General features: G+C 53.3%; 9 protein-coding genes; 3 read left to right on the forward strand and 6 right to left on the reverse strand.

Annotated features, from left to right (window-relative positions):
• Positions 1 to 757: 757 nt before the first annotated feature.
• Positions 758 to 1,863, forward strand: RCC_06347 (serine/threonine-protein phosphatase PP2A catalytic subunit; the record flags this gene model as incomplete). XM_023771608.1 has 3 exons in its annotated part: positions 758 to 773; positions 850 to 1,083; positions 1,148 to 1,863. The coding sequence occupies 3 exons, from the start codon at positions 758 to 760 to the stop codon at positions 1,861 to 1,863; spliced, it is 966 nt and encodes a 321-aa protein (XP_023627376.1).
• A 377-nt stretch (positions 1,864 to 2,240) lies between these two features.
• On the reverse strand, positions 2,241 to 4,794 carry RCC_06348 (related to beta-NAP protein; the record flags this gene model as incomplete). XM_023771609.1 has 3 exons in its annotated part: positions 2,241 to 4,487; positions 4,559 to 4,698; positions 4,755 to 4,794. The coding sequence occupies 3 exons, from the start codon at positions 4,792 to 4,794 to the stop codon at positions 2,241 to 2,243; spliced, it is 2,427 nt and encodes an 808-aa protein (XP_023627377.1).
• A 275-nt stretch (positions 4,795 to 5,069) lies between these two features.
• On the forward strand, positions 5,070 to 5,753 carry RCC_06349 (uncharacterized protein; the record flags this gene model as incomplete). Its single annotated transcript, XM_023771610.1, has 1 exon — positions 5,070 to 5,753. One exon carries the CDS (start codon positions 5,070 to 5,072, stop codon positions 5,751 to 5,753), a length of 684 nt encoding a protein of 227 aa, XP_023627378.1.
• Positions 5,754 to 6,470: 717 nt separating this feature from the next.
• RCC_06350 (related to NUF2-outer kinetochore protein-part of Ndc80p complex) lies at positions 6,471 to 7,979 on the reverse strand (the record flags this gene model as incomplete). XM_023771611.1 has 3 exons in its annotated part: positions 6,471 to 6,587; positions 6,647 to 7,825; positions 7,881 to 7,979. 3 exons carry the CDS (start codon positions 7,977 to 7,979, stop codon positions 6,471 to 6,473), a joined length of 1,395 nt encoding a protein of 464 aa, XP_023627379.1.
• Positions 7,980 to 8,818: 839 nt separating this feature from the next.
• Positions 8,819 to 11,700, forward strand: RCC_06351 (uncharacterized protein; the record flags this gene model as incomplete). XM_023771612.1 has 3 exons in its annotated part: positions 8,819 to 8,885; positions 9,028 to 11,185; positions 11,262 to 11,700. 3 exons carry the CDS (start codon positions 8,819 to 8,821, stop codon positions 11,698 to 11,700), a joined length of 2,664 nt encoding a protein of 887 aa, XP_023627380.1.
• A 526-nt stretch (positions 11,701 to 12,226) lies between these two features.
• RCC_06352 (uncharacterized protein) lies at positions 12,227 to 13,108 on the reverse strand (the record flags this gene model as incomplete). Its single annotated transcript, XM_023771613.1, has 1 exon — positions 12,227 to 13,108. One exon carries the CDS (start codon positions 13,106 to 13,108, stop codon positions 12,227 to 12,229), a length of 882 nt encoding a protein of 293 aa, XP_023627381.1.
• A 2,267-nt stretch (positions 13,109 to 15,375) lies between these two features.
• On the reverse strand, positions 15,376 to 15,996 carry RCC_06353 (related to cell wall protein PhiA; the record flags this gene model as incomplete). XM_023771614.1 has 2 exons in its annotated part: positions 15,376 to 15,632; positions 15,690 to 15,996. 2 exons carry the CDS (start codon positions 15,994 to 15,996, stop codon positions 15,376 to 15,378), a joined length of 564 nt encoding a protein of 187 aa, XP_023627382.1.
• A 2,820-nt stretch (positions 15,997 to 18,816) lies between these two features.
• On the reverse strand, positions 18,817 to 19,337 carry RCC_06354 (uncharacterized protein; the record flags this gene model as incomplete). XM_023771615.1 has 3 exons in its annotated part: positions 18,817 to 18,972; positions 19,032 to 19,208; positions 19,266 to 19,337. The coding sequence occupies 3 exons, from the start codon at positions 19,335 to 19,337 to the stop codon at positions 18,817 to 18,819; spliced, it is 405 nt and encodes a 134-aa protein (XP_023627383.1).
• A 1,489-nt stretch (positions 19,338 to 20,826) lies between these two features.
• On the reverse strand, positions 20,827 to 23,009 carry RCC_06355 (uncharacterized protein; the record flags this gene model as incomplete). XM_023771616.1 has 2 exons in its annotated part: positions 20,827 to 21,930; positions 21,981 to 23,009. 2 exons carry the CDS (start codon positions 23,007 to 23,009, stop codon positions 20,827 to 20,829), a joined length of 2,133 nt encoding a protein of 710 aa, XP_023627384.1.
• Positions 23,010 to 23,310: the final 301 nt, after the last annotated feature.

Consider the following 23,310-nt stretch of genomic DNA (forward strand, 5'->3'; position numbering starts at 1 on the left):
AAGGGTAACGCGAGAGAGCTTTCGATTAGAAGTTCGTATGAAAGCGCAGTCTGTAGAAAGGCGGGCGCGGGCAAGACGCCGGAAATGAGAAGGTCTTCTGTCGTACGAAAAAGATCTTGAGCATGAGCGGTGATGGGCGATTTGCAAGGRGATATCTGGCAGAACACGTCCTTGACTGCTTGATTGATGTTTATGGTGATGCAGCCTGATGAAGACGCGGTCGTCGCACCGACACAGGAACGTTGCGCTGGCCTTTCTTGCCTTCCTGGCAGCTCTGGACAGGGGAGATGGCCACAGCTCGGCCCACTCAGCGCGTCGATATAATAGTGACAACGGAGAGGACTAGATCATCATTAAACAGCACTCGGTGTGTGGACGAACGATGCTGCTTCTGGCCGTGATCCGGGAAATGGGGGAATGTAGTGCGGTGGTGATGAAGACGTACATCCATATCATTGTTGTTGTTGTTGTTGTTGTGGAGAGTGAGAAAGTGTCGAGCGAAACCCAAACCAAATTTCGGAGGTGTCTTTTGAAACTCCGCTCCATTCCACTTGGGAGCTTCTATACCTTAGGTTCCCAAGAGGCGATCCGAAAACCAGCGACCTCCGACAACTCGACAAGCGGCCCACATGTCTTCCTGACGATGGTGACGGCGGCACCTGCACAGCTCATCTCCTCTGCCTCGGGCCCCATGCGCCTTGTCCACCCACCCGCATCACCAAGGGCGCCCTCCTCGCCCCACCGCTGAAGCATCAGTATGCCTGGTCTGCCGGGTACGATTTTCCTCCGATCTCTGCCCCAGACCACACCACACCGGCTAGCCATACTAACACATTCATGATTCTCCAGCCAGCGTAGACCTCGACGAATGCATCGACCGGCTGTATCGCAAGGAGCTCCTCGCCGACTCGGTCATCGAGGCCATCTGTGCCAAGACCAAAGAGTTGCTGATGAAGGAGAGCAATGTCGTCCACATTCTGTCGCCGGTGACGGTCGTGGGCGACATTCACGGCCAATTCTTTGACATGATTGAGATATTCAAGATTGGTGGCTACTGTCCGGATACCAACTATCTCTTCCTTGGTGGGTCCCGCGAGCAACACTATATCCCTCCACTCTCAGCTCTAATCCATCTTCATCCGCACAGGCGACTACGTCGATCGCGGCCTCTTTAGCATCGAGACCATCTCTCTGCTCGTCTGCCTCAAGCTCCGCTATCCCCAGCGCGTGCACCTCATCCGCGGGAACCACGAGTCGCGCGGCGTGACACAGTCATATGGCTTCTACACCGAGTGCAGCCGCAAATACGGCAACCCGGCCGTCTGGCATTACTTCACCGACATGTTCGACTATCTCTCCCTCTCCTGCGTCATCGATGATAAGATCTTCTGCGTCCACGGAGGTCTTTCCCCCAGCATACACAGCATAGATCAGATAAAGATCATCGATCGATTCCGCGAAATCCCACACGAAGGACCCATGGCCGATTTGGTATGGTCTGACCCAGATGCGGAACGTGACGAGTTCAGTCTCAGTCCGAGGGGAGCGGGCTATACATTTGGAGCGCAGGTGGTCAAGAAGTTCTTGGAGGTGAATAGCATGACCCACATACTTCGAGCCCACCAGCTTTGTAACGAAGGCTACATGGTCATGTTTGAAGATCGACTATCCACAGTTTGGAGTGCGCCGAACTATTGCTACCGATGTGGCAATCTGGCCAGCGTGTTAGAAGTTGGGCCTGGCGGAGAACGCAAATGGAATGTTTTTGATGCGGCGCCGGAGAATGAGGCCCATCGACTGGAACAACAACAGCAGCAGCAACAGCATGCTGGCTCTGATCCGGTTCGGGACTACTTTCTTTGATTGTGCATCCAGAGTTTTGGGGACCTTCATGTCTTTCGTTTGCGCATTGGTGGAGATTTTTGATGCCTGGGAAGATACCAAGATACAGCGGTGCATATGGAGGCGTTCTGGTGTATAGAATTTTCAAACAACATCAGATATGAGGACTCTGACGAGTTGCACGCCCCACTTCTAGCGGTTTCCAATGATGAATGCTCGTTGAATGAATATCTGGTGACAGTCCTTTCCCTCCATGAGAAGAAAGTTATATAGAGCTGTTCATATTCCTATCCTTCGTCGCATCTCAAAAGTAGCTTGTTCGTGTGAGACTTTCTATGCCTGTCGTCTTGAACAGACCATCTCTACCCTTCCCGTCTGTAGGAGATCTAGCACCGGATCTACTGCACAAGCCTGGCTTCCTCGTCCTCACTCTCTGTCTCATACTCGCTCTCATCAGTTTCTTCTTCCGTCTCAGTCTCCTCATCGCTTTCCTCTTCCTCACTCCCATCTTCGTCGTCATCATCATCATCATCATCAAGCCAAGCATCCAAGCTTTTCTCCTTCTTGCTTGTGCCTCCATTCGACGTATACCCAGGATCAGCCTGCAGCGCCTCATCTAATCTCTGGCCAGCAGAAAGACTCTTCGTGGACACGTACTCGGACCTCCCACCTGCATCTCTCTCATCGCGAAGGGCCGGATCCGGCTCCTTGCCATCTTCCACCCAGTCCGGAATCTTTTCATATCCGCCAACCCCATTCACACCGGCCTCTCCGCCAATGACTAAACTTGCAGATCCCAAAGCAAAGTCTTTCCGTGATTCACTTGGTGAAGGCGCCTGGGGCACTGGCTTAGGTGCTAGCAGGAGTAAGCTCGCCAGTTCCGTACTGCTTTGTATTGCGAGCAGGGCGCGGAAGAGCCGTGCGCGATCTCGAAGATCGTAGGAAGGTGTATAGCGTGCCAATAGCATGGTATGTTGATACAGCATCTCAATTGCATGCTGCTTTTCGGGAGGCGGCGGCTCAACAGAAGCCTCATCGTGTGCATGCTCTCGGAAGCCGCCGTCATCCTCGTCCTGTGACGGAAGAACAGTGCTGGAGTCGTGATGTGTCGACGTGGGGTCGCCATTGAGCGCATCAAGTGCCCTCTGCTTCGAATTCTTTGCATTGAGATGGTGCAGGTAGACTTTTGCTCCTAAAAGCACAATCTGTGCCCGAACTTCGTCACTCTCGTCTGCGTAACCCTTTACAAGGATTCGAAGGACATCAGCAGCAATACTGTGCTCCGCATCTAGACCGGCAAATTCACCGACAAGCCACACGATACTGGCACGTGCAGTTGGTGATGTGAGCGAGTCGAGGTTYTTGGCTAGTCGGATGACAGTCTTGCTGTGCTCGCCTGGAGAGCGCTGTATCAAGTGTCGGATCACTTCCATGGCCTCCCCAACGAGAGTTGAGTCCGTGCTGTGTATCTGCTTGAGTAGGAGATTCAGACACCTCCGCGCTGTGGTGGTGCTCGAATCTTGAGCGCATCTTCCTATTGCTCGGACACTATCGCGGGTGAGATGTGCGTTGTGTCCCTTTGAGAAATGCTCCAGCTCAGCGAGTATCAGATCTTGAACTTCTTTGCCGTTGTGAGGAAAGACCAGGGTCAAGATTTCGAGCTTGAGGCGCCAAATGTGAGGCGCTTCGGTGGATTGGATGAGGAAATGGCGGAAGTATGGAACGAACTGGGCTGGATATGATAGGCAGACCTGGACGATGTTGTACAAGGCCACCTGCTTCATATCTTGGGGAGCACGAAGTAAAGCTATCAAAGGACGAATGGCCTGATGTAGGTGGTGTTGCGGAKAGAGATACAGGTACGCTCTGGTCACCGCAACGACCACTGCAGAGTTCCGGCTTGATAGTAATGGCTGGATGGACTTCAAGAACAGATCTAGATCCGGATCAACCATCTCAACTTCCTCCAGATTATCCTCTGCGTGTTCCTCTTCCTTCGGCTCCAGGTCTTCGTAGAAGTCTTTGGCTCTTTGCTCCTGAGTCGCAGCTCGCTTTACTTGCTTCGTTCTCCTGGGGAAATTCTTCCGGGCGTATGTGGTAAATAGTTTGATAAGAGCAAGCTGACCCCATTCGTCCATGTCGACGACCATTTTGCACAGACTTCGGTAGACAGGATGGATCAGATCTAATCGCTCGGGGCACACCTCCATGAATGCCTGGGCTGCGGCACCAGCGACGTAATACTGCTTATCACCGAGCAGTGTCGGTAGGTACTCCTCTACTTGTGGTCTCGTCGAAGGGTCGAGTTTCACGCACTTCACGCAAGCCAGCGCAGCTGACTTGCGCACCAGAGGGGAAAGATCTGTAGCGCCCTTCTTGATAGCGAGGCTGACAATCTGTGAGATGACGGGCACTTTGATTCCAGACATTGTCTTGAGGGCCATTGCCCGTATTCGAGGATTGCTGTCGGAGAGTGACTTTTGAATCGTATTGATCGACAGCAACGCAGTATCAGGATCGGCCTCGGCGTGATGAATGAGATAGTTGTAGACCAGTGGTCGAGTGGATGGAAACGGAGTTGACAGCGTCTTCAAGACAGCAGCGAAGTAAGTCAAAGTGGGCTGAGGTGGGTTGGCATATTGCATCTATTCTCCTTATCAACATCTGGTGCTCGAATACATATATCGCCGTGTCCTTTCCACCGATGGAGACATACCGCTACCACCCTCCGCAAACCATCTAGAACATCTCTTTCATTCCTGCTATCCAGCAGTTTTTTAATCTGTGCTGCTGGGAGCGGGCGTGTTGACTTGCGTGGTCCGGCATCGCGGGCAGCTTCGAGAGTGAGGTCGCGTGCTTTGGGTGTCGTTAATTCCCACCAGATGCTCTCCATTGTTGAGCTGTTGACTCACCTTGTTCCAGCAGCGAGCTGATGCGGGAGATGGACTCCATGGTCACACGAGGTAGGTGTCACCTACTAGGCCTCACACGCTATTGCCTTGTGTATGTCGTGATGTCTCGTGGACCGAGTGGGGCAGGTGAAGTCCACGTTAGTTAGGTACTAGGGAGACGAGATGGGTGATCTTCGCCAAGGAACTTGGGACGAAAAAATATATTCGACCTTTCACTCTTTCCGTCTCGTATCATCACCAACATGCAACACATACCTGCGCCAGTCATCACGCGTCCGACGCCTACCAGCATGGACCGCAAGTCGATCTTCAACCATGGTGTCATTGCAGCCGACTGTCGTTGAGGTTCGGAGTGCACGAGATTTCCTGCAATATGTGCTGGACAATCATGCTCCACCTTCAACGTTGGTTGTCTGCTCCTCCAAGGCCGACTTTCTCGAGACACTCCAGTCATCTGATGACGGTGATGATCCCGTGGATCGAGCAGAGGGCGTCGAAGAAGAACAATCGTCGCCAAAGGACTCAGTCAATGAGCGGGTGAAGCGCTTTGCCCCTACCCTTCGGTTGTTGTCTCGATCCCGAACGGTGAAGCTCGCATTCTGTCCCGACATCACTCATCTCAGAGCATATCTTGCCTGCATCAACACTGACACTAGCCCTCGTGGTGCGAATGAACTCGCATTCACTGGAGCTTTGCATCCACGTGATGCAGCCCCAATCCTGGCGATCCTCAATCCGATCGAGCTACATAGGCCCACGTCCGCCTTCTCAGCGCAAGGTCTCAACAGAACCTTGTCAATTGCCGTTGAAGCTGCATATCGCATTGGGCACAAGCTCGTCCTGGCCGAGACTGCCCGCAACGCCTGGCTGGAGGAGCTCTCACTCCTCAATGTCACCAACAGACGACTTGGCGAGCTCGCTGTCGGACGAACTGTGACTCCAAAGGCTATCGCGCAACACTGGTGCATGTTTGAAAGGCATGTCCCGTCCGAACCCTGATGGTCTCAACACACCGAACGATGGAATCAATACCCTTTCCCGACAGACAACACCCATCGCCCTACGCTTAGTGCAATGCACCTTGATAGGTAAGATCATTTTCCCATCCCGGCACCCCTCTTATATGACGAAAAACAAGTAATTCACAGACCTGTTCTGAATTTACTGTGGAACATTACAAGCTCTAGATCTGATACCCATCAACATCTCCATCATCATTCATGCACAATTAATGAAGGATACCTTGGCTGACTTCTCTATAGCATCTCCCTCATGTCTGGTGCAATTGAAGGTTGCCGCCCTACCTGTTGCGGTCAAAGACGTTGTGCCTTCTACAAGAATAACAACACAGTCGAGAAGACACCATACGAAAGACAGTTGGCTCTCCTCAATAACGCGTGTTTTGATAGTCATAGCTAAATTTTCGTGAGCGTTGTCGTCGCTTGAGTACATGGACTAGGCGAGCCGGCAAGCTTCAGTTTCCTCTTACCATCCCTGGTCTGCAAACCAGGTAGGGTCAGGTCATGTAAACATGTGAGAATGGCAGCACCATATACCGACGAAATGAGCAATCTCATTCCATTTCTCCCCTCGCTTGTACGAAAGCAGACCGYCCCTTGTAACAATCACAAACGCCGGTTGGGTATCGTTACGCCGCCATGTCCCTGGCTTGCTCGTATAAAGATTTCATCAGATCGTAAATCGCACGAGCGATTCTCATGAAATGCTCTGCTCCATCTCCGTCATGTACAATTTGATGTGGCTCTCCATCTTCATGTACTCTTCCCTTGCAGCCTGAACTTCGTGTTCTATCTGCTCCTTCAAGTCCGCCATCTGGAGCCATCGTGTCAGCGAACCATCTGATAATGCATCACGACAACACCAAAACTCACCTTCTTTTCAGTCTGCTCGATTCGGACTCTCCGCTTCTCCACCTCCTCGCCCCTCTCTCTCCTTTCGGCAGTCAATTCTCGGTGGGTAGCACGCAAGCTCTCCATCTTCTGCTTTGCATTGCCAGCTCTGGTCTCCGCATCCCGACGGAGCTTCTCAGTCCGATCCTGCCATTGTTGTAGCTGCTTACGCAACATCTTCTCTTGTCGCTCCACTTCTCGCACACTATTAGACTTCTCCGTCAAAGCTTCGCGATTCTTCGCGGCGGCCCTTGCTTCCTCTTCCTCTTTGTTGAGCTCCACTTGGAGATCTGTGAGCAGTCGAGTAAGGGACGCAATATCCGTCTGTAAGAGGGTGAAGGTATCACAACTGGTTTGCAGAGCTCTGGCACGCTTATCAAGACGTTCGATTTCAGCGCGATCCGCGTTAAGGTTCGAGCTGAGGTCGCGTAGAGATTGCTCCAGAACGGCGGGCGATTGTTCGGTGTAGGGTCGAAGTTTGTTGGCTTCATTGCGAGTGGTCATCACAGAGGTGGTCTTCTCCTCAAGGATGTTCTTCAAGCGCGCCTGATCGCCCTTGACACGCTCAAGCTTTTCAGTTACGCGTTCCTGGCTTTTCTTCAGCTCGAGGAGGCGTGTCTTGAGCTCCTGGTTCTTCTTCTCCTTCTCCTTCATGGCTTGCTCAACATTCTTCCGGTTGTGCTCCATCTCATGCAGTCGGTCCTCCTTCTCCTGATTTTCATGGTACAACTGTTCGATTGCATTCTTTGTCCGCTCGCTAGAGTTGTAGTGTTCGTCGATGACAGCCGTCTGGCTCTCTCGGAATCGAATGAAATTGATTATGTAGCTGAAGATCTTGACGAGACGTGGGTGTGTCGGGCGGTAGAGGTCCGAGAAGGTAAAGTCTTTGATGCCGCATTCGAGCAGCAGCTTGCGCATCGTGACGAAGAATCCCATGAGCTCGCGCGTATCGGCCGTGAAGATACGTTCAGCATCGTCGCCACACATGTCCTCAGCAGCGGCGCGCATTGCTGGGGCCACGATCTCGCGCGTAGTCATCGTCAGCAACTCCGCGAACCATTCGAAGACCTTTTGGATCTGCTGCGGATTCGGTTTTCGCAAGTCATCGATCGAGAAGTTGATGCCAATATCACTTATGCATCCCGCAATCTCTTTATCGGGCTGCTATCCGTCAGCACTGCGCGAGGCTGTCTGTCCCACTTCGCATTGTCCATACCAGTGTCATGAAGGCATCTTCATCCGGCTCTTTGCGCTGCTTCTGCTGGCTGGGCGGTTGCTGGCTCCGCGCCATACTCATTCGCGGATTGTAATCCATACTGGGCATGATATGGTGGGGGTGCGTTGTTATGTGTGTGTGATGCTGTTGAGGGATGTGCTGGTTCGCACGTCGAGATCAACAGATCAACAAACCAACCCAAGCCGGGCGGGGCGGGGCGCAACCGGAAGTTGCCGGAAGAGCGACTGCCCTGCACGGCATGTGATGAACACCACAGCCTTTCATATTACCACTCCCTCATGCCGCGCGTAGAGACGTTGGGTCTGATGGAGGGACACACTCAGCACTTATGGGAATAAATTCCACCTACACCGATGACATTAACCATGGTTTCTAGATATAACAACAGGATTTTACTCCCGGCGGCGACTTTGGCCTACATCGATGACCAAACATGCCATGTTTCTAGCAAGGCGGAACCATCGGAACGATTCATTGCTTTGTGTAAAAACGACTGTTTCTGCCCACTCCTCGACATTCACCAGGATCGCTGCGGCCAATGCTAAGCGTGTATATCGATTACGCCATTTCACGGTGCATCGACTGGGGCCATGGCAGCTTTGGTCCTCGCTTGCCATTGTAGTCCTGTGTCAGCAGGCGGAGCTGGTTCAATCTTCACAACATCATGGTGAATCCTACCATCGGCTCCTCCAATGGACACAAGCTGGTTGATAAGTGAACTCTTGGAATCATGTCCGTGATCCATGGTGTATCTGTACTGAAGCATAGATCATTGACGAGTATGGACACGCATCGCTCCACCCGTTCCACCAGCCTGTGCGGTCAGTGCTGGGTCTGCAACGCAACAAAAGCTCCCGGTGAGCTGTCTTTTCTTTCGCTTCCTGTTTCTTTCGCCATACTCACTCTCAACTACAATCATGCGGGCTAGCATCCTCGCCGCGGGCCTTTCCGCCGTTTCGTTCGCTTCTGCGGACTATCCATCCGGTAAGTCATTCTACCAGCACGTCGTTCATGCTCTTGAGATGCCGGCAGCCAGCAGTGCCCTGGCATACATCCTAGCGCCACTTCATCATCTTCCTTCGCGCTACGGAATCTGCTGAAGGAAACGCATACTGACAACTCTCAGTTGAGCCGACATACCCTGTCCCTCACACCCCCAAGCCGGATTATCCGTCTGCCACCACCAGCTATGAGCCAATCCAAAGTTCCCAGCCGGAGTTCTCATCCTCCGCTATCACCTCTCAGCCAATTCACAGCACTCAGCCGAAATCTTCGTCTTCCGCTATCAGCTCCGAGCCAGAGTACCCGTCGTCCGGTGTCAGCTCCCAGCCCCTTTCCACCACCAAATCCGGAGATCCATTTCCCACTTTGACTTCTCAGGGATCCTCTTCCCCCACCGTCACTGTCACCTCTGTGAGCAGAACCACCGTGGAGACCACCAAGGAGACAACTCTTACTCCTACAACCAGTCTTGCCAACACTACATCCTCGGTGCAAGCGTCCGCTGTCAATTCACCTCTGCCCACCGCAAATGCTGCGGAAATTTCCTGCCCTGCGAACAACAATACGGTCGTCCCCTCTCGCCCGGGGTCTGCATACATAGTGTTGTGCGGGGGGGTCGTTGGAAACATGATCAACGTCATGCGACCTGCCGAGACCACCCCTTTGTCGCGCACTGCCATTTGCCTGGCAGCATGCGACGCCAATCCGAGCTGTGTCGCCATCAATGCCGCYCCCAGCGGCTGCACATACTTCAGCTCGGTTTCTGGCCGCGGTACTGCAGGTGAAAACATCGCACTGGTTAACGTGGATAGGGAGGGGGCTATCACTCCTTCATCGATGGCGTCAAGTACTTCCAGTGCCTCGTCGTCTGGAACTTTGCCCGCCGGCATCCCGACTACAATGTCATCGTCTGCATCTTCGAGCTCGATGACTCCCTCGATCAGCCCCGCCGCTCCTGCGGAGAGTCCTGTAGTCAGCTTGACATCGTCCAGCTCGATTGCGAGCCTCACGAGCAGCTCCATTGCCACCTCCACCATGACCCCTATTATTAGCACTACATCTGTTATGGTGACTACCACACCCAGCTCCAGCTCCAGCTCCACATCCAGCACCTCGTCCAGCTCGTCCAGCTCTTCGTCCAGCTCTTCGTCCAGCTCGATTACGAGCCCCACGAGCAGCTCCATCGCTACCTCCACCTTGACCCCTATCACCAGCACTACATCTGTTATGGTGACCACCACACCCAGCACTAGCTCCAGCCTCACACCTACCACCTCATCCAGCTCTACCTCCAGCTCGTCCAGCTCCGTATTGAGCTCTTCATCGACACCTACACCTGCTGCTCCAATTACTAGCTCTACTACTAGCTCTGCACCCTCAACAACCACCATTGAGACCACGGATATCTTGACAATCATCACCGAATCGACGGACATCGTCACCGTCACAGCATCCACCACTGAGCATACCACCACAACGCCCTCCACGACGGGGTCCATCACTTCCAGCACATCTTYGTCAACCCAGGCCACTGACACCGAAACGATCATCACCGATTCACCATCAGCGCCTACCGATATCGTCACCGTTACGGCATCATCTGGAGGATCTTCAAGTTCTAGTACATCCTTGTCAACCGCTTCCGGCACATCTTCTTCAACGGACACGACCAGCTCTACCTCATCCTCGGGTTTCACAACTACATTCGTGATGACCAGCACTTCCACCATCTTCGCGAGTTTCGTTCAGCAAGGTATAACCCAATCTACCCCTGTGTCCACGATTACCACTTCTGTTACTATGACCGGAGTCTCTGTTGCTGCCCGTGCAGTACCAACTTACCATGCAGAAATTGCACCCCCGCACGAGGAGCCCMCCTCTTTGCCAGCATCAAGCGAATCGTCGTCCGCAGACAGCACGCTATCAGCCGCGTACAATCAGCCAGCAACCTCGCCGATGAACAACAAGCCAGAGACTTCTACTGAACATTCGCACACCAAGCATCCGCACACCAAGCATCCGCACACCAAGCATCCGCACACCAAGCATCCGCACAACAAGCCTTCATCTGTTTCCAGCATGTCTTCTTCGATGACTCCAGGATACAACAAGCCAGAGACTTCTACTAAACATGCGCACACTAAGCATCCGCACAACAAGCCTTCATCTGTTCACAGCATGTCTTCGACGACTCCCGGATACAACAAGCCACAGATGACCCCAGGACACAACAAGCCTTCCACCGCCTCCTATAGCAAGCCAGAGATCTCGACCCATCCCACGTATACTCGGCCACAGATGANATACTCGGCCACAGATGACCCCAGGACACAACAAGCCTTCCACCGCCTCCTATAGCAAGCCAGAGATCTCGACCCATCCCACGTATACTCGGCCATCACCAGTCCACGGCACTCCATCACCCAGCGAGTCATCGCCAATCCCCCCGATGACATCGCACCGCAGTATGAGGTTGCACAACATTGCGTGCAAGTGGTTTCCGTCGATTGCGCAGCACTGCCCGCCAGGAGATAAGCCGACCCACAGCCCTCCAGGATATAAGAAGCCGAGCCACAGCGCTCCTAAGCCTTCGCACACCGCAGAGACCACCAAGTCAATTGGATACGTCAAGCCTTCTTCCTCCAAGGACAACACACCAGTACACAAGCCAACCCACAGCGCTCCAAAGCCTGTCGGATACGTCAAGCCAACACCATCGCACCCTCACAGCAAGCCAGAATATATGCCCACCACCACCACCACAGAGGCTAAGACGTACTCTACACCTTCGGTTTGAAGACTGAAGACGCACCGTCTGGACTTGGTAGAATAGCTTCTCAACATATATTGGAGTTTCATCTGGTTTCCCCTACTCCTTTCCCATCGCTTGATGCTATTGCGTGAAGTTATTATGTATTCTCCACTACGTATGTGTCATGACAACTGCCCTAATTGAATGTTGTGCTGCATATCTCTTGCTGACTTTGCACAATCACAAGTTCTTACCGTGGTACTGCCACGTGTTGACCTCAAGTATACACAGTGATAATTGGATGAGATTACAGCTCCACGTTGACCCGAATTCAGACAAGGACTTGATGTTAAGGGAAAAGAAAAGTTCAATTAATGTTGATCTGATACAAGGAATTTCATTTGATGTAATAGATGTGAAGAAAGACGACCACTCCCTGCGTTCAAATGCCACAGATATTTACATGGCAGAAGTACTCGTCTATATGAAAGAAATAACGCCTTTGTGCTGATATACAATCACTCCTGCAAGACGCCTTTCCATCCCCCATATCTTTCCATCAATCCATCGCTTACAAGAAGAAAGCGAGGAGACCAGCGGCCGCGGCAAGGCCACCAACCTTGACAGCGGCGGCAGAGCCAGTGTAGGTGGCAGGGCCGGAAGGAGCTGGCATGGAACCAGTGCCAGAAGGAGCTGGAACGGTGGCCATGGTGGTGTTGTGGATGGGGTAGACTGGTGGCTGGATTGGGGAAACTGGGGTGGAAGCAGCTGGAGGAGCGGTGGCCCAGATGGATGATGGTGGTGCCTGGTAGACGGGAGCAGTGGGCTTCATTGGGTGGCTCTCCACTGGTGCGGAGCTGGAAGGCACGTGGTAAACTGGGGGAGGAACAGCGCTGGATGGCATGACCGGGTGGCTCTCAACTGGCTTGCTCTCGACGGGAGTGTACACTGCTGGGTGGGTGGCGGTCAAGGTGATGACGGTGGCCGAAGTAACAGTGTAGGTAGTTGGGCCGTGAGTGAAAGTAGTTGGGGTTGGGCAGTATGTGGTCCAGACGCCAGTGGAGGTCGAGGTCGAGATTGGCGACTCAGGGGTGGAAGCAGAGCTGGATGACGCGTGGTAAACTGGTGGCGGCATAACAGCAGAGCTGGAAGATGCGTGGTAAACCGGTGGGGACACTGGGCTCGACACGGCAGCAGAGCTGGATGGAGCGTGGTACACGGGCACGGTGGCGGTCGAGGTGGTGCAGGTGGTGTCGACGCTGGAGGATGGCACCATTGGGCTGGTCTCGACAGCGGTGGTGGTGGTCATGGCCGAGGAGGAGGACTCCACTTTGGAGTAGGTTGGAGGAGTAGCGGCCTCGGAGGTCGAAGCGGCAGGAGCCTCGTACGCTGGAGGAGCGTATGAGGCAACGGTGAGGCCGGCAAAGCCGAGAGCAACGATTTTGGAAAGCATCTTGTTGATTAAAGGTCGGGGGGATTAATTAACGAAAGTGGTGGGTGATGCGTGAAAACGAGTGTGGTTGCGGGATGAAAGGGAAGAACGAGAGAAGAAGAGGCGCCTGGCGAAATTATTATATTGGGAAGAAGGGGTTGCTCCTAGCACAACAAACCAGGATGTGCAGGGAGGTTGAAATTGGCTGCACGCCATCTAGCCGGGATGGAGATGCAATCACGGTTTTGGTCCAGGGCAAGATCGAATGAGAGAGACGGCAGGGCCTGGCAGCACGTCGAGCGGCGGCGGGATTGGTGGGGCAATCTTCGGAGGGACAAATCGCGGTCCTGGGAAATCTGTAACGAAGCGAAGCGGCCCGTTCGTCGACGACGTGCAAGCACCCATGTCCGACTAGCAAGCGGCAAGACACCCCGATTGTCCGTTTGCTGTCCATCGACGCCAAGAGAATCACGGTGCCACAACGGGGCGGCGAACGGACAGACAACCAAGACTAATAAGACCAAGGCGGAGTGGAGGATTGGGTGGGCGATGTTCTTCCGGTCCTGGGACCTGGCCGGAAACCTGCCAGCAGGGCTACCTACCTACTGAACTGAACAGGCTGACACCTATTTCTTGGCACTGTGGATTCTGATTCTGATTCTGGATTGTTCGGGGCCAGACGCTCGATGAGCCAGGCTTGGAAAGGGACGCAATTTTGAACGCTGCAGGCATATTTCCGACAGATTCTCATCGGAGACACCTGCACTCCGCTTCGGGGCTTTGTCGATTGCTGCTGATTACACTCAGGCTCGGGATATTCTGCTGGCGCAAAAGGTCTCGCGTGGCGTATGAAACTTGACTGCCAGCGGCATCGCGTTGTTGTTGTCGCAGAGAAGCTTGTCCAAACTCTCACCAAACCCTCCATGCGCTTCCATCTTCGGCACTGATACGTCTTGTAACATTGCACGTCTGAGAAAAGCTGACGACATCGAAAACGCTGAAGACATGGAGTCCTGGATCGAGGGCGCCCGTGGGAGAGACTAGCGATGAGGACGTCATGATCAAACCGCCGGCGATTGGACCACGGACGTGACCATGACTTTGTCGGCAATCGCTGTCGACCTTGGGCCAACCCTAACCCTCCACGCCGCACCACGAACCTCGCAATCGTGTTGAGCTCCATCCGCCCAGGCTTGAGCTGACACTTTGGGGATGGCGATGAACCGAATTCCGGGGAGAAAATGGARCATGGCGGTGTACTGTGGCACAGAGCAATCTCCACTCAAAACACACCGCCCGCCAGCAACCATTCAGCATACCAGACTTGATGTCCGGCGAGAACGGCCATGTCGAGGTGAGAGTCTTCCAGCGCCTTCCCATGGTTCATCGACTCCGCCCTTCTCGGTCACACAGCGTCCAGAGGAACAGCCCTTGCCGCCCACGACTCAATCCAATCAAAAGGATCAAAGCTCCATACCCAGTCCCATAGGCTCCTTTTCCCGGCTGTTGCACAGTGCCTGCATTGAGCAGCTCCCCGCCTACCAGCCCACTGGTAACATATTCGATCCCTCGAACACCATTCATCAGACCGTAGAGAAGTCCCGTTTTGGTTCCTGGGGCATTGAAGAGTGTGAACATCAACGATCTGGAGAATGTTGCCAGTCCCAAGACATGGCAATAGCATACGAACCTGATGTGAGCCGACGCAATCCCATAGCCCGTGCTAAAAGACAAGATTGGCGATCGAGTATATTCATGAGGTCCAATGTTTGAGCCAAGCATGCTTGCGACGTGGTCGAACTTCTGGCTGCCCCTCTGTCTCATTTAATGGCCGGTCTGACAAGCCAGACATCTTGGTATGTTCTATGACTGTCCATTTGGAAGATTGCTCTCAAGAATAGTAAACGGCGTCGGTGACATTGATATGTTACAGCGTCTCTTTGCTCCGAAAGCCGTTCCTGATGGCCAAAGATCCGCTTTCGCTGCAGTAATGTGAGGATCGATTCGCTGCTGGCGCACTAGAGCCAGGATGCTCGAGAGGAATCTATGGATCTGAACAACCTCCGATGCAAAGAGATGCTGTGCCTTACTCTCGACGTCCGGTACCGGTGAGAATGCCGTGTCGGAATTCGCGCCGCGAGGAATCGGATTGAGTGCTTCGTAAATTTGCTGATACATTATCTAGATATTCGTAAACCGTGAGCCACTGCGGCATTCTCAACCGTTTTCAGTCCTGTGCTATAATGTATGACCCAACAGGTGCTGTGCTCTCGTAAACCCAGCTCATCTCATGAAGAGGAGTWGGCACAAGAAACTGGAGTCTCGGTTGGAATGGTCTTGAGAGCCACACCAATGCAACCGTCTTGATAGGCAGGTTTCTCCGCGCTTGTGAACCATAGTGAGTACGCTCCATCGAAAGAAGGACAGGCCTTTGGGCTTTGGCCATCGAAGACAAGATATCCCTCGTCGTTGATAGAGAAGCCCGTACGCTCGGCATTGCGAGGCGCCGGTTGGGCACCTGTAGTGTAGCCATTGACTCCCTGACCTAATGAAGAACAGAGTCAGAATACGTAGGGGTTACCGAATTCATTTCTTTACTTACCCATTCCTGAGCGATCAACCCAAAGCTGCTGAGGCGTAGCACTGGCAGCATACAGGTATGCGGCTCCATCCTGGATGTAGAATGTGGCAAAATTGGTACCTTGAACGTCACAGCTAGCGTCGCTCTGGTTGCCACCGATGAGGAGGCTGCCCTTGGAGGCTGTGATGCCGGTGTTCTGAACAGGGCTGCCGGAGCGGATGGCGATTAGACCGAATTTTGCTGGTGCCTCTGGTTGAGGAGCTGGGCAGGCAGCAGGCAAAGCAGCGGCAACGCCTGCAAAGAGAGCAATGTTCTTTATCATCTGCATATTGGCGGTAGAAAGTAACTTGGTCTGGATATTGTTGTTGTTGTTGTTGTTGCTGAAAGTGCTCGATGTATTGTTGCTTGTTGTTCTTTAGATGTAGAAGTCGTAGAAAGCTGGGATCGGAGGAACTGTTGTGATGATATGAAAGGAAGGAGAGGCGTACTTGCCATGGCTATATGTACTGCAAGATTATTCCGATGATACCTGGTAGCTTACCTTATGCACATGGATGCCTCCTGGCAATACGAGTTCAGGGCTCGTCGGCCGAGCCGAGAGGACCAAGATGATGCTGTAGCACCCCATACGCCTAGTGAACGTTCTCACCTATACGAACTCCAGGCCCGTCAGGTGCCGCTCCATCATTCAGAAGGTATGAGAACGACAAGCTCGTCTTCGCAAGTCTTGGTCTCCGTCACGATACGACTTCACGACGTAACAGGGTAGCATGTTTAGCTCCTCGTTTGTGGCGAGCGAAGCAAGTGGTGCATCGGTCAGTAGCATGCTGCAGGCACGACAGGAGAACCAGATATCCAAAATAGATGGTGGGCCAGTCTGGTACGGTCGAAAGTTACGGCGTAAGAACAAGAGCGACAGGCAAATGGCGGCTTTTGCAAACCTTTGAAGTGATCTCATGCTATTTTTGGAACATATTCATGGAATTGTGGCGACTGCAAGAAACAACAGAAGTCAGCTTGAATTTCTACACAGGAGCAAATTGCAAGTGAGATCGCGCCAAAGGAAGGCGTTGGCGCTCATACGCTTTCGATACTACGAAACTACCTTACCTGTCTTATAACAAGACGCCGGCTGGTCTGTTGGAATTCCCTCTGCCCGTATGGTGCATGCCCGTGGTTCATACACTCTCTGTAAGGCTTATAGCATAGGGTCACGCCCGCCATATAAGAGCTGCAGGCCACATGTAGAGACTTGGCTGCGACGCAGTCATGCCAACAGCAATTCCGCACTTACTTCTCGTATCAAGCTCGTGGTCCCATTCATAGTCGTCGACCGGCATTGATACCGCACGTCAGTCTTCCTCATAATATAGTCGTTCATCATTCGGCGGCGGTCCGTAGCATTCRGTCATACCCGCCCAGGTGCCGACGGACCCAGTACTGGTTGTATGTCGAATAGTCTCTCTCGCCAGTGATTCCCAATTGACTCGCCACGTTCACATAACCCTCACCATTGACAGGTCCGCTCTGGGCTACGTTTTTGATGTCGTCCCCATCAGTCTGCCAGGGAGTTCTGCAATACGGACAAGTCACGACTCCACCACGCTTCGTTGCAGCCCAAGCATCGAAGCATACCTTGTGCACGTTGTTCCCTGTCTGTCATCAGCCATTGTCCTTCACTTTCAAGTTCACGCAACTTACCGCAAGCGGCTTTGCAGTACACAACTTTCTCGCTCTCATCCTCRGCATTGAAGTCCTCACAGCAGATACCACAGTCCTCCAATGGCTTTCGGTTTCCATCCTTCTCCGATTCAGCGGCTGTTGCAGATGGCAAAGCAGGTGCATTGTCAAAGATTTCCCGCAACTCAGAAGACAAGAAGGCAAGCTGGTACTCCAGATCGGACCGTACACGAAGCACTCGAGCCAAGCAGTATACCAGATGTTTGCATTGGTTACCTTTTGCTGCATGAGGACAATTACAACTGGGKAGGGTGTCGATGGTGATGGTGTAAATGTTACCCGTTGTGCCCGCTAGAGAGATTGTCTCTGTTGGGTGAGCTGTGTTCGAGGTCGGATCTTGCGGCTCATCGCGCTGTCTATCGACTACAAACATGCGTTGAGTGAGTGCTGGCACATGTTAGATCGACGCAGTGTTGCTTGACGTGACAATGCTTACCACGATTGCGGATCTCCTCATAAGACAGAGGAGCCTTGGAGCGGAATCGTCTGAGACGCTTCTCCCCTGCCTCCTTACGCTTCTTTCTCGGCCTACCGTAAATGTCTACGCTCTCTTCCCCTTCAGGTGTATTCTTCCGCTTGTGACTGCGCCTCTTCGGTGAATCTGGCGGGACGAAGGCGCTGGGCGGAAGCGTTTGGGAGCTTGATGCCAATTGGCGGCGATGGTGGGGTGGGCATGGATACGTATGGCCCTGGCCTCCATAATAGTGTGGATCAGGTGGCCTCGTATCGGCCCCCATCGTCGTTTTGGAATGGATGGTACAGGTGGAGATCAAAGTCGCCTCCGAAGACGCGCCAGAAGTTCTTCGAGAAATCACATAACCGGCGCTTTTTCACGCTAACCACGCGAAACGCATTGGCACGAGCATCCTCGTCCTCGTCGTCGGCCCGGGGTCTCTGCCGTTATCTCTACCTGATCCGTATCAACTTCTGGACACAGACTCCATTCACACCGAAGCCGAAATCAAGGTCCAAGAGGTTGCAGCTACCTATCCAAAGCCCCTTAGCGACCCGCGCTATCAAGACTTCTTCCCTCAGCGGACCCAATCCGATGCCCCAAGAWGTCACTGACAACCGAGCATCATGATGCCGACTGGTGAGCAACTTCAGGATCAATCGTAGCAGTCCTCCGGCATGCTCTGGCAGTTGCAGGCACATGCAGGCTGTACCGGTCGCTACAAATGTCGTCTGGATCCCTTACCTTCGCCATGGGGCACGGGGTCAATTCTTCCAGTCCGCAACCACATTGCTTCAATTCTTCAAATTGCTCAATTCACGTGGATGCATAGAATGGATGGAGCACGTAATAGATTTGTCAATCGATCATCAATTTCATTTCTCATCCTGCAGTGCTACATTTTCCTCCAGGTATACCGCTACAAGCCATTACATCATCCACTACATTGTTCCTCTATGCACTCGCCTTTGGCTTGGCAGTTGGGAGAAGGCAAGTAGTGAATCCGTCGTTTCCGACGGCGAGACCACCACAGAGGCCGTTGGAGTCCAAGAAGCCAGAGGCAGGTCCAAGAGTGCCGCGGRGGTTGCCAGCGGCATCGTTGTGCTGGGTCTGTTCGATCATATGATTAGTCGCGATGCTTGGTCTCGAGGTTTGGAAAGACTTCTTACGTTGGTTGATGGTGGGGGAGTGGCGACAGGGAAGCAGTCAGTGTATCCCAATGGTCCAATAGCGCCGCCAATGCAGCCCTCGACGGCTCCAGTTGGTCCACCAAGAGCACCTCCSAGAGTGCCCTGGAGGGGTCCAAGGGTACCAGCGGCACCACCACCGATCTCACGCTCAGCGACCTATTGAGTCCAGTCAGTATCATTGGTGTAAGAATGAAGGCCAGGGTGCGAACATACACCAGTGATTGCTGGGCCAGGAGCAGCGAAGGCGGCAGATGCCAAAGCAAGGAGTGCGAGAGTGAACTGCATGTTGATCGGAGTGAAGGTAGAGTAGTTTTGGTATTGTGATTGAATGGATGTGGATACCCAGTTGCTGTTGGGACAAGCAGTTGGTTTATATGTCCATGTGAATTCCGTACTGCATTTCATCTACATCCAACATCTGCCTCGGTGAGAGACCACCAAACACTGTTGTCTGTACATCTTGGAAGATCTTCCCCCCGCGCGGTATGTGACAGATAAATTCGACGGTGCCTAGACTTTTCTCGCGACCATGAATGTGATTGGCGGTCCTAACCAATTCGCTGTGTTGTAGAATACGCTAGATCGCTAACGCGCCCCGAACAGGTTTATGCTGGAGATCTCCGTCCATGAATGTTGCTCAAGGACTGGCCGAGGCTGGGGGATCGACGAACTACATGCATTGCGCATCTCGCCCCACAAAGGCTTATTGTGAAGGATTGCAGATCATCGACCTTTGAAGGGAGGTGGTGGTATTCTTGGCGGAGGAGACTTTCATCGTTGCCACACTCAGTTCATTGATCAGTGCAAGACTGAGAGCAGAGTGCGATAAGATCCACATTCTCGAAGCGCAGTCAGCCAGAAACTAGAACAAGCCGTTGTACATTTCTTCGCAAAGCGGATYGATGACGACCTCCGCAAGATCTCTTGAATTTAAAATTTCCTTCCATCTGGGGAAAGGATAGGGCGAGTGCCGGTGCGATCGCCTGCCGCGGCAACCCCCGAGTGACTTGYGATCGTCTTGCTTTAGAACTAGGTACTCCAGCCCATGATCATCTTCTTCTGTGCCTGACCAGCTCCGAGGTTGGAATAGTGCGAGAGACCTAAGGAAAGAGCCATGTCAAATCAATAGTTCTCAGTCTCCGTCGAGTGAATTCTCTGCCGTCTTCCCGGGCAGCGCCCAACTCTCAGTATGTACAACAAAAGAGAAGTGCACAGAGCACCATATCGTCGTCGACAGCCCTACCCTGGACCATCTGCAATGTAACACAACGCCACGCGCACCAATGCACCCCAAAAACCATTCCTAATGTGAACAATGCATCCCCAACAATGCCGCGTCGCAAGCGGACTGTGTTTTCAGTCCAAAATTCTTGCGTATATCCCTTCACATACAGTGAATCAAAGCATCCACCCGGCGTTCATACGCATCGACATTGCGACACCTCATGGCTGTCACAATTGCCAGCCTCCGGGCTTCCTGCGTCTTCTCTCTCGAACGCCTCTCTACTGGCGAAGTGCCCGCTACCTGGCCCGCCGTCATGAGTGAGTGGTGCGATCAAATCTACTCGTCCTGTTCAACCGCATCGCCAGCYTGGCAGCTCATGAGCCAAGTTCTTCGGCCGTGGCAGAGCGACGAGTCTTGGGTGCTCTTGCCAACGGATTTGGTACGCCTTGGGCAAGATGTGAGAGCTGACAGCCCCTAGAAACTCCGCAGTGTCTGCACCTAATAATGCACACAGTGTCCAACAATCTCTCGATCGCAGACTCACTCTCCTCAACGATCGACCTTCGCAGGCCAGCCATTAATCCAATGCATAGCAAACCACCCCGCCAGTATTACAGCTGCAAGACTCGTATACGGAACACCATAATAGAGCAACGTATCGCTGGATTCCCCAGTCTGCGGGAGCTTTGAGCCCAGCACCTCCTGTGCGAGGAAGCGTGTTAGCATCCTTGCTTGTTCCGGGGTGATAGGTCGGCCGTCCTCGACGCCTGCTCGCTCGAGAAGGCTTTCGGAAGTCGGGCTAGAAGGTGCCGATTCACGATTTTGAACGTCCTGTGCCGACCCGTCAACGTGCCGCAACTCTTTCCCTGGGGGTGTTTGCGGTGCCTTCGTTGCGTGGTCGAGCGTGGCATTTTCTGCGTTCGCTTTTCGCTTTTCCGCTACCATCTGTGCAAGCGTCTTACGGGCCTCATCCCGCTCCGTCTCCGCAATCTCCGCCCGTTTTCGGTATGCTTCCATGTGTTGTTTCATTTCATCCATAGAAGTGCGAAGTGTCTCCAATTGTCCTTGGAGATCCGGTGAATTTTTCTCGGTCGTTTCCGTGGCGCTCGAACTTTCTTCATCTACTTCCCTCTCCTCATGGTGTGTTAAAGGCGWGTCTTGTCTCGGTCCATCCTCTTCCAATCTCTGAGCTCTCTCCTCGGCGCTTTCCCTAGCAGTGCGCTCCAGAGCGAGCTCAGTCTCAAGCTTGCGCATACGTTCACTCTGATTGCTGAGTTCGCCTTTCGCGAGCTTCAGTTCTTCACAAAGCCGGATTATATCCCCAGAGTGGTCCATCCTCGTCGGAGAGGCACTGCCAGATTGTGGTCGAGCAGTATCATTGCGGCGGAGTAATGGTAGGATGAGTGGGTCAGCAAGAGCCTTTGCAACGTCGGGTTTCTCCGGAAGCGGMGCTTGTGGGGGAGGTGCCGGAGGCTCAGAAAAGTGTGCCTTGAGGTCCAGTTTCGACCTTACGGGGGAATGTTTTGCCTTTTCGAAGCTTGGCCTCTTTTCCGGTGCGGGTGGTGCGTCGATTTTCCCTCCCAGCATATTCTCAATGGCATGTCTCGCACGAGCAATCTCTTGTGATTGCTGCATGGCAAGCTTCATCTCATGCTGGTTCACGTTAGCACAATTCAACTTGAAGGGCACCAAACGATACTTACGTTGAGCTTTCTTACAATGTGCTCGGTCGTAATCGGATTCAGCCAATTTCTCATGTGCTGAGGTTGACCTAGCTGTCCCATACCCAGTGCCGCTGCTTGCGTGGATGCTGGATTCATGCTGCTCCGGCTGTTCATGGACCCGTTGCTGTTGTTTCTCTTGAGTTGCATTTGGTGGGGACTAGCCATCAGTCCACCTCCCGCACTTGGGTCGAGAAGATCGCCAAAAGAAATTCCATCGCCTCCTTGCCCGTAGATTCCAGCATGCTCGACTTTTGCTGCAACTTTGTGGTGCACGACGGTTTTCTGATCCTCGGACACAATATCAATGCCGAGCTCAAGCACATCCTGTTCACGCAATTCTCGAGGCTCCGATTCCTTATTCTCCTGGCTCAGCCGCATGCCATTCACAAATGTGCCGTTGCTCGACTTCACATCCCGAATGAAGATGCGTCCGCTCCGATCTGCGTAGATCTCGGCATGTTGCCTTGAGAGCACCTTGGAATCAAAGTATCCATTCAGTGGTGTGGGAATCGTCTTCTGGTTTGTCTGCCGGCCGATGCGCAACACATCCGGGGCATAGGGCACGGTAATGGTCTTGCGCTCGAAAGTCCCGTTCATAGGTAGGAGGTGCAGTATTGCAGTTGGCATAGATGGTACTTGCTCTCGTAGCACACCACTACCCGCTGTCTGGCTATTTCCATTTGCCATTTGCTGTGACGGGAGCAGCGGCGCATGGAGCGCGGATATGGCTGATGAGGCGGTCGCGCCAGAAGTGGCCGAGCTGACAGCCTGGGGTCGCGCTGTAGATATACCCGTGGCAGGCTCAGCCTTACCGGGAGGCCAAAGGCCACGAGTGGGCTTCTTCCGAGCGGCCCAGCTGCTGGCAGTGCTACTATCCGCCGGGGCCTGCACTGCACCGTTGCCGTTGCTGGAAGACTGTGTGGAATTTGCGGAAAGGGTTGAAGTGGAGGAGGCGTTCGAGGCAATTGAGGAGCTGGAGTTCTGCCGCTGGACAGTCTTGCGAAGCATTTCGGTGCCGGAGCCGTTCATCCCTCCAAATCCATAGCGTGTGCTCTCAAAAGAAAGCACGGCAGTCATGCCTGCACCGCTGCTCTTACTGCCCCTCTCCTCCTTTCCCCCTGCGCTGAATTGGTCGGATACYCCAATGTACTGGTGCAGGACCGCAGTGATAGCTGGCGGTCACGGAGTCGAATGGTGGCAGATCGAGTGGGTTGGTGATGTCGTGTGCTCTCCTGCGAAATGTGCGAGGTGAGGTGTGGAAGTGAGCTTTCGGGATTTCCTGCTCGACGCCAACGATCCGCAAAGGCAG

Source organism: Ramularia collo-cygni (assembly GCF_900074925.1).
Source record: "Ramularia collo-cygni strain URUG2 genome assembly, contig: RCC_scaffold09, whole genome shotgun sequence".
Classification (NCBI taxonomy): domain Eukaryota; kingdom Fungi; phylum Ascomycota; class Dothideomycetes; order Mycosphaerellales; family Mycosphaerellaceae; genus Ramularia; species Ramularia collo-cygni.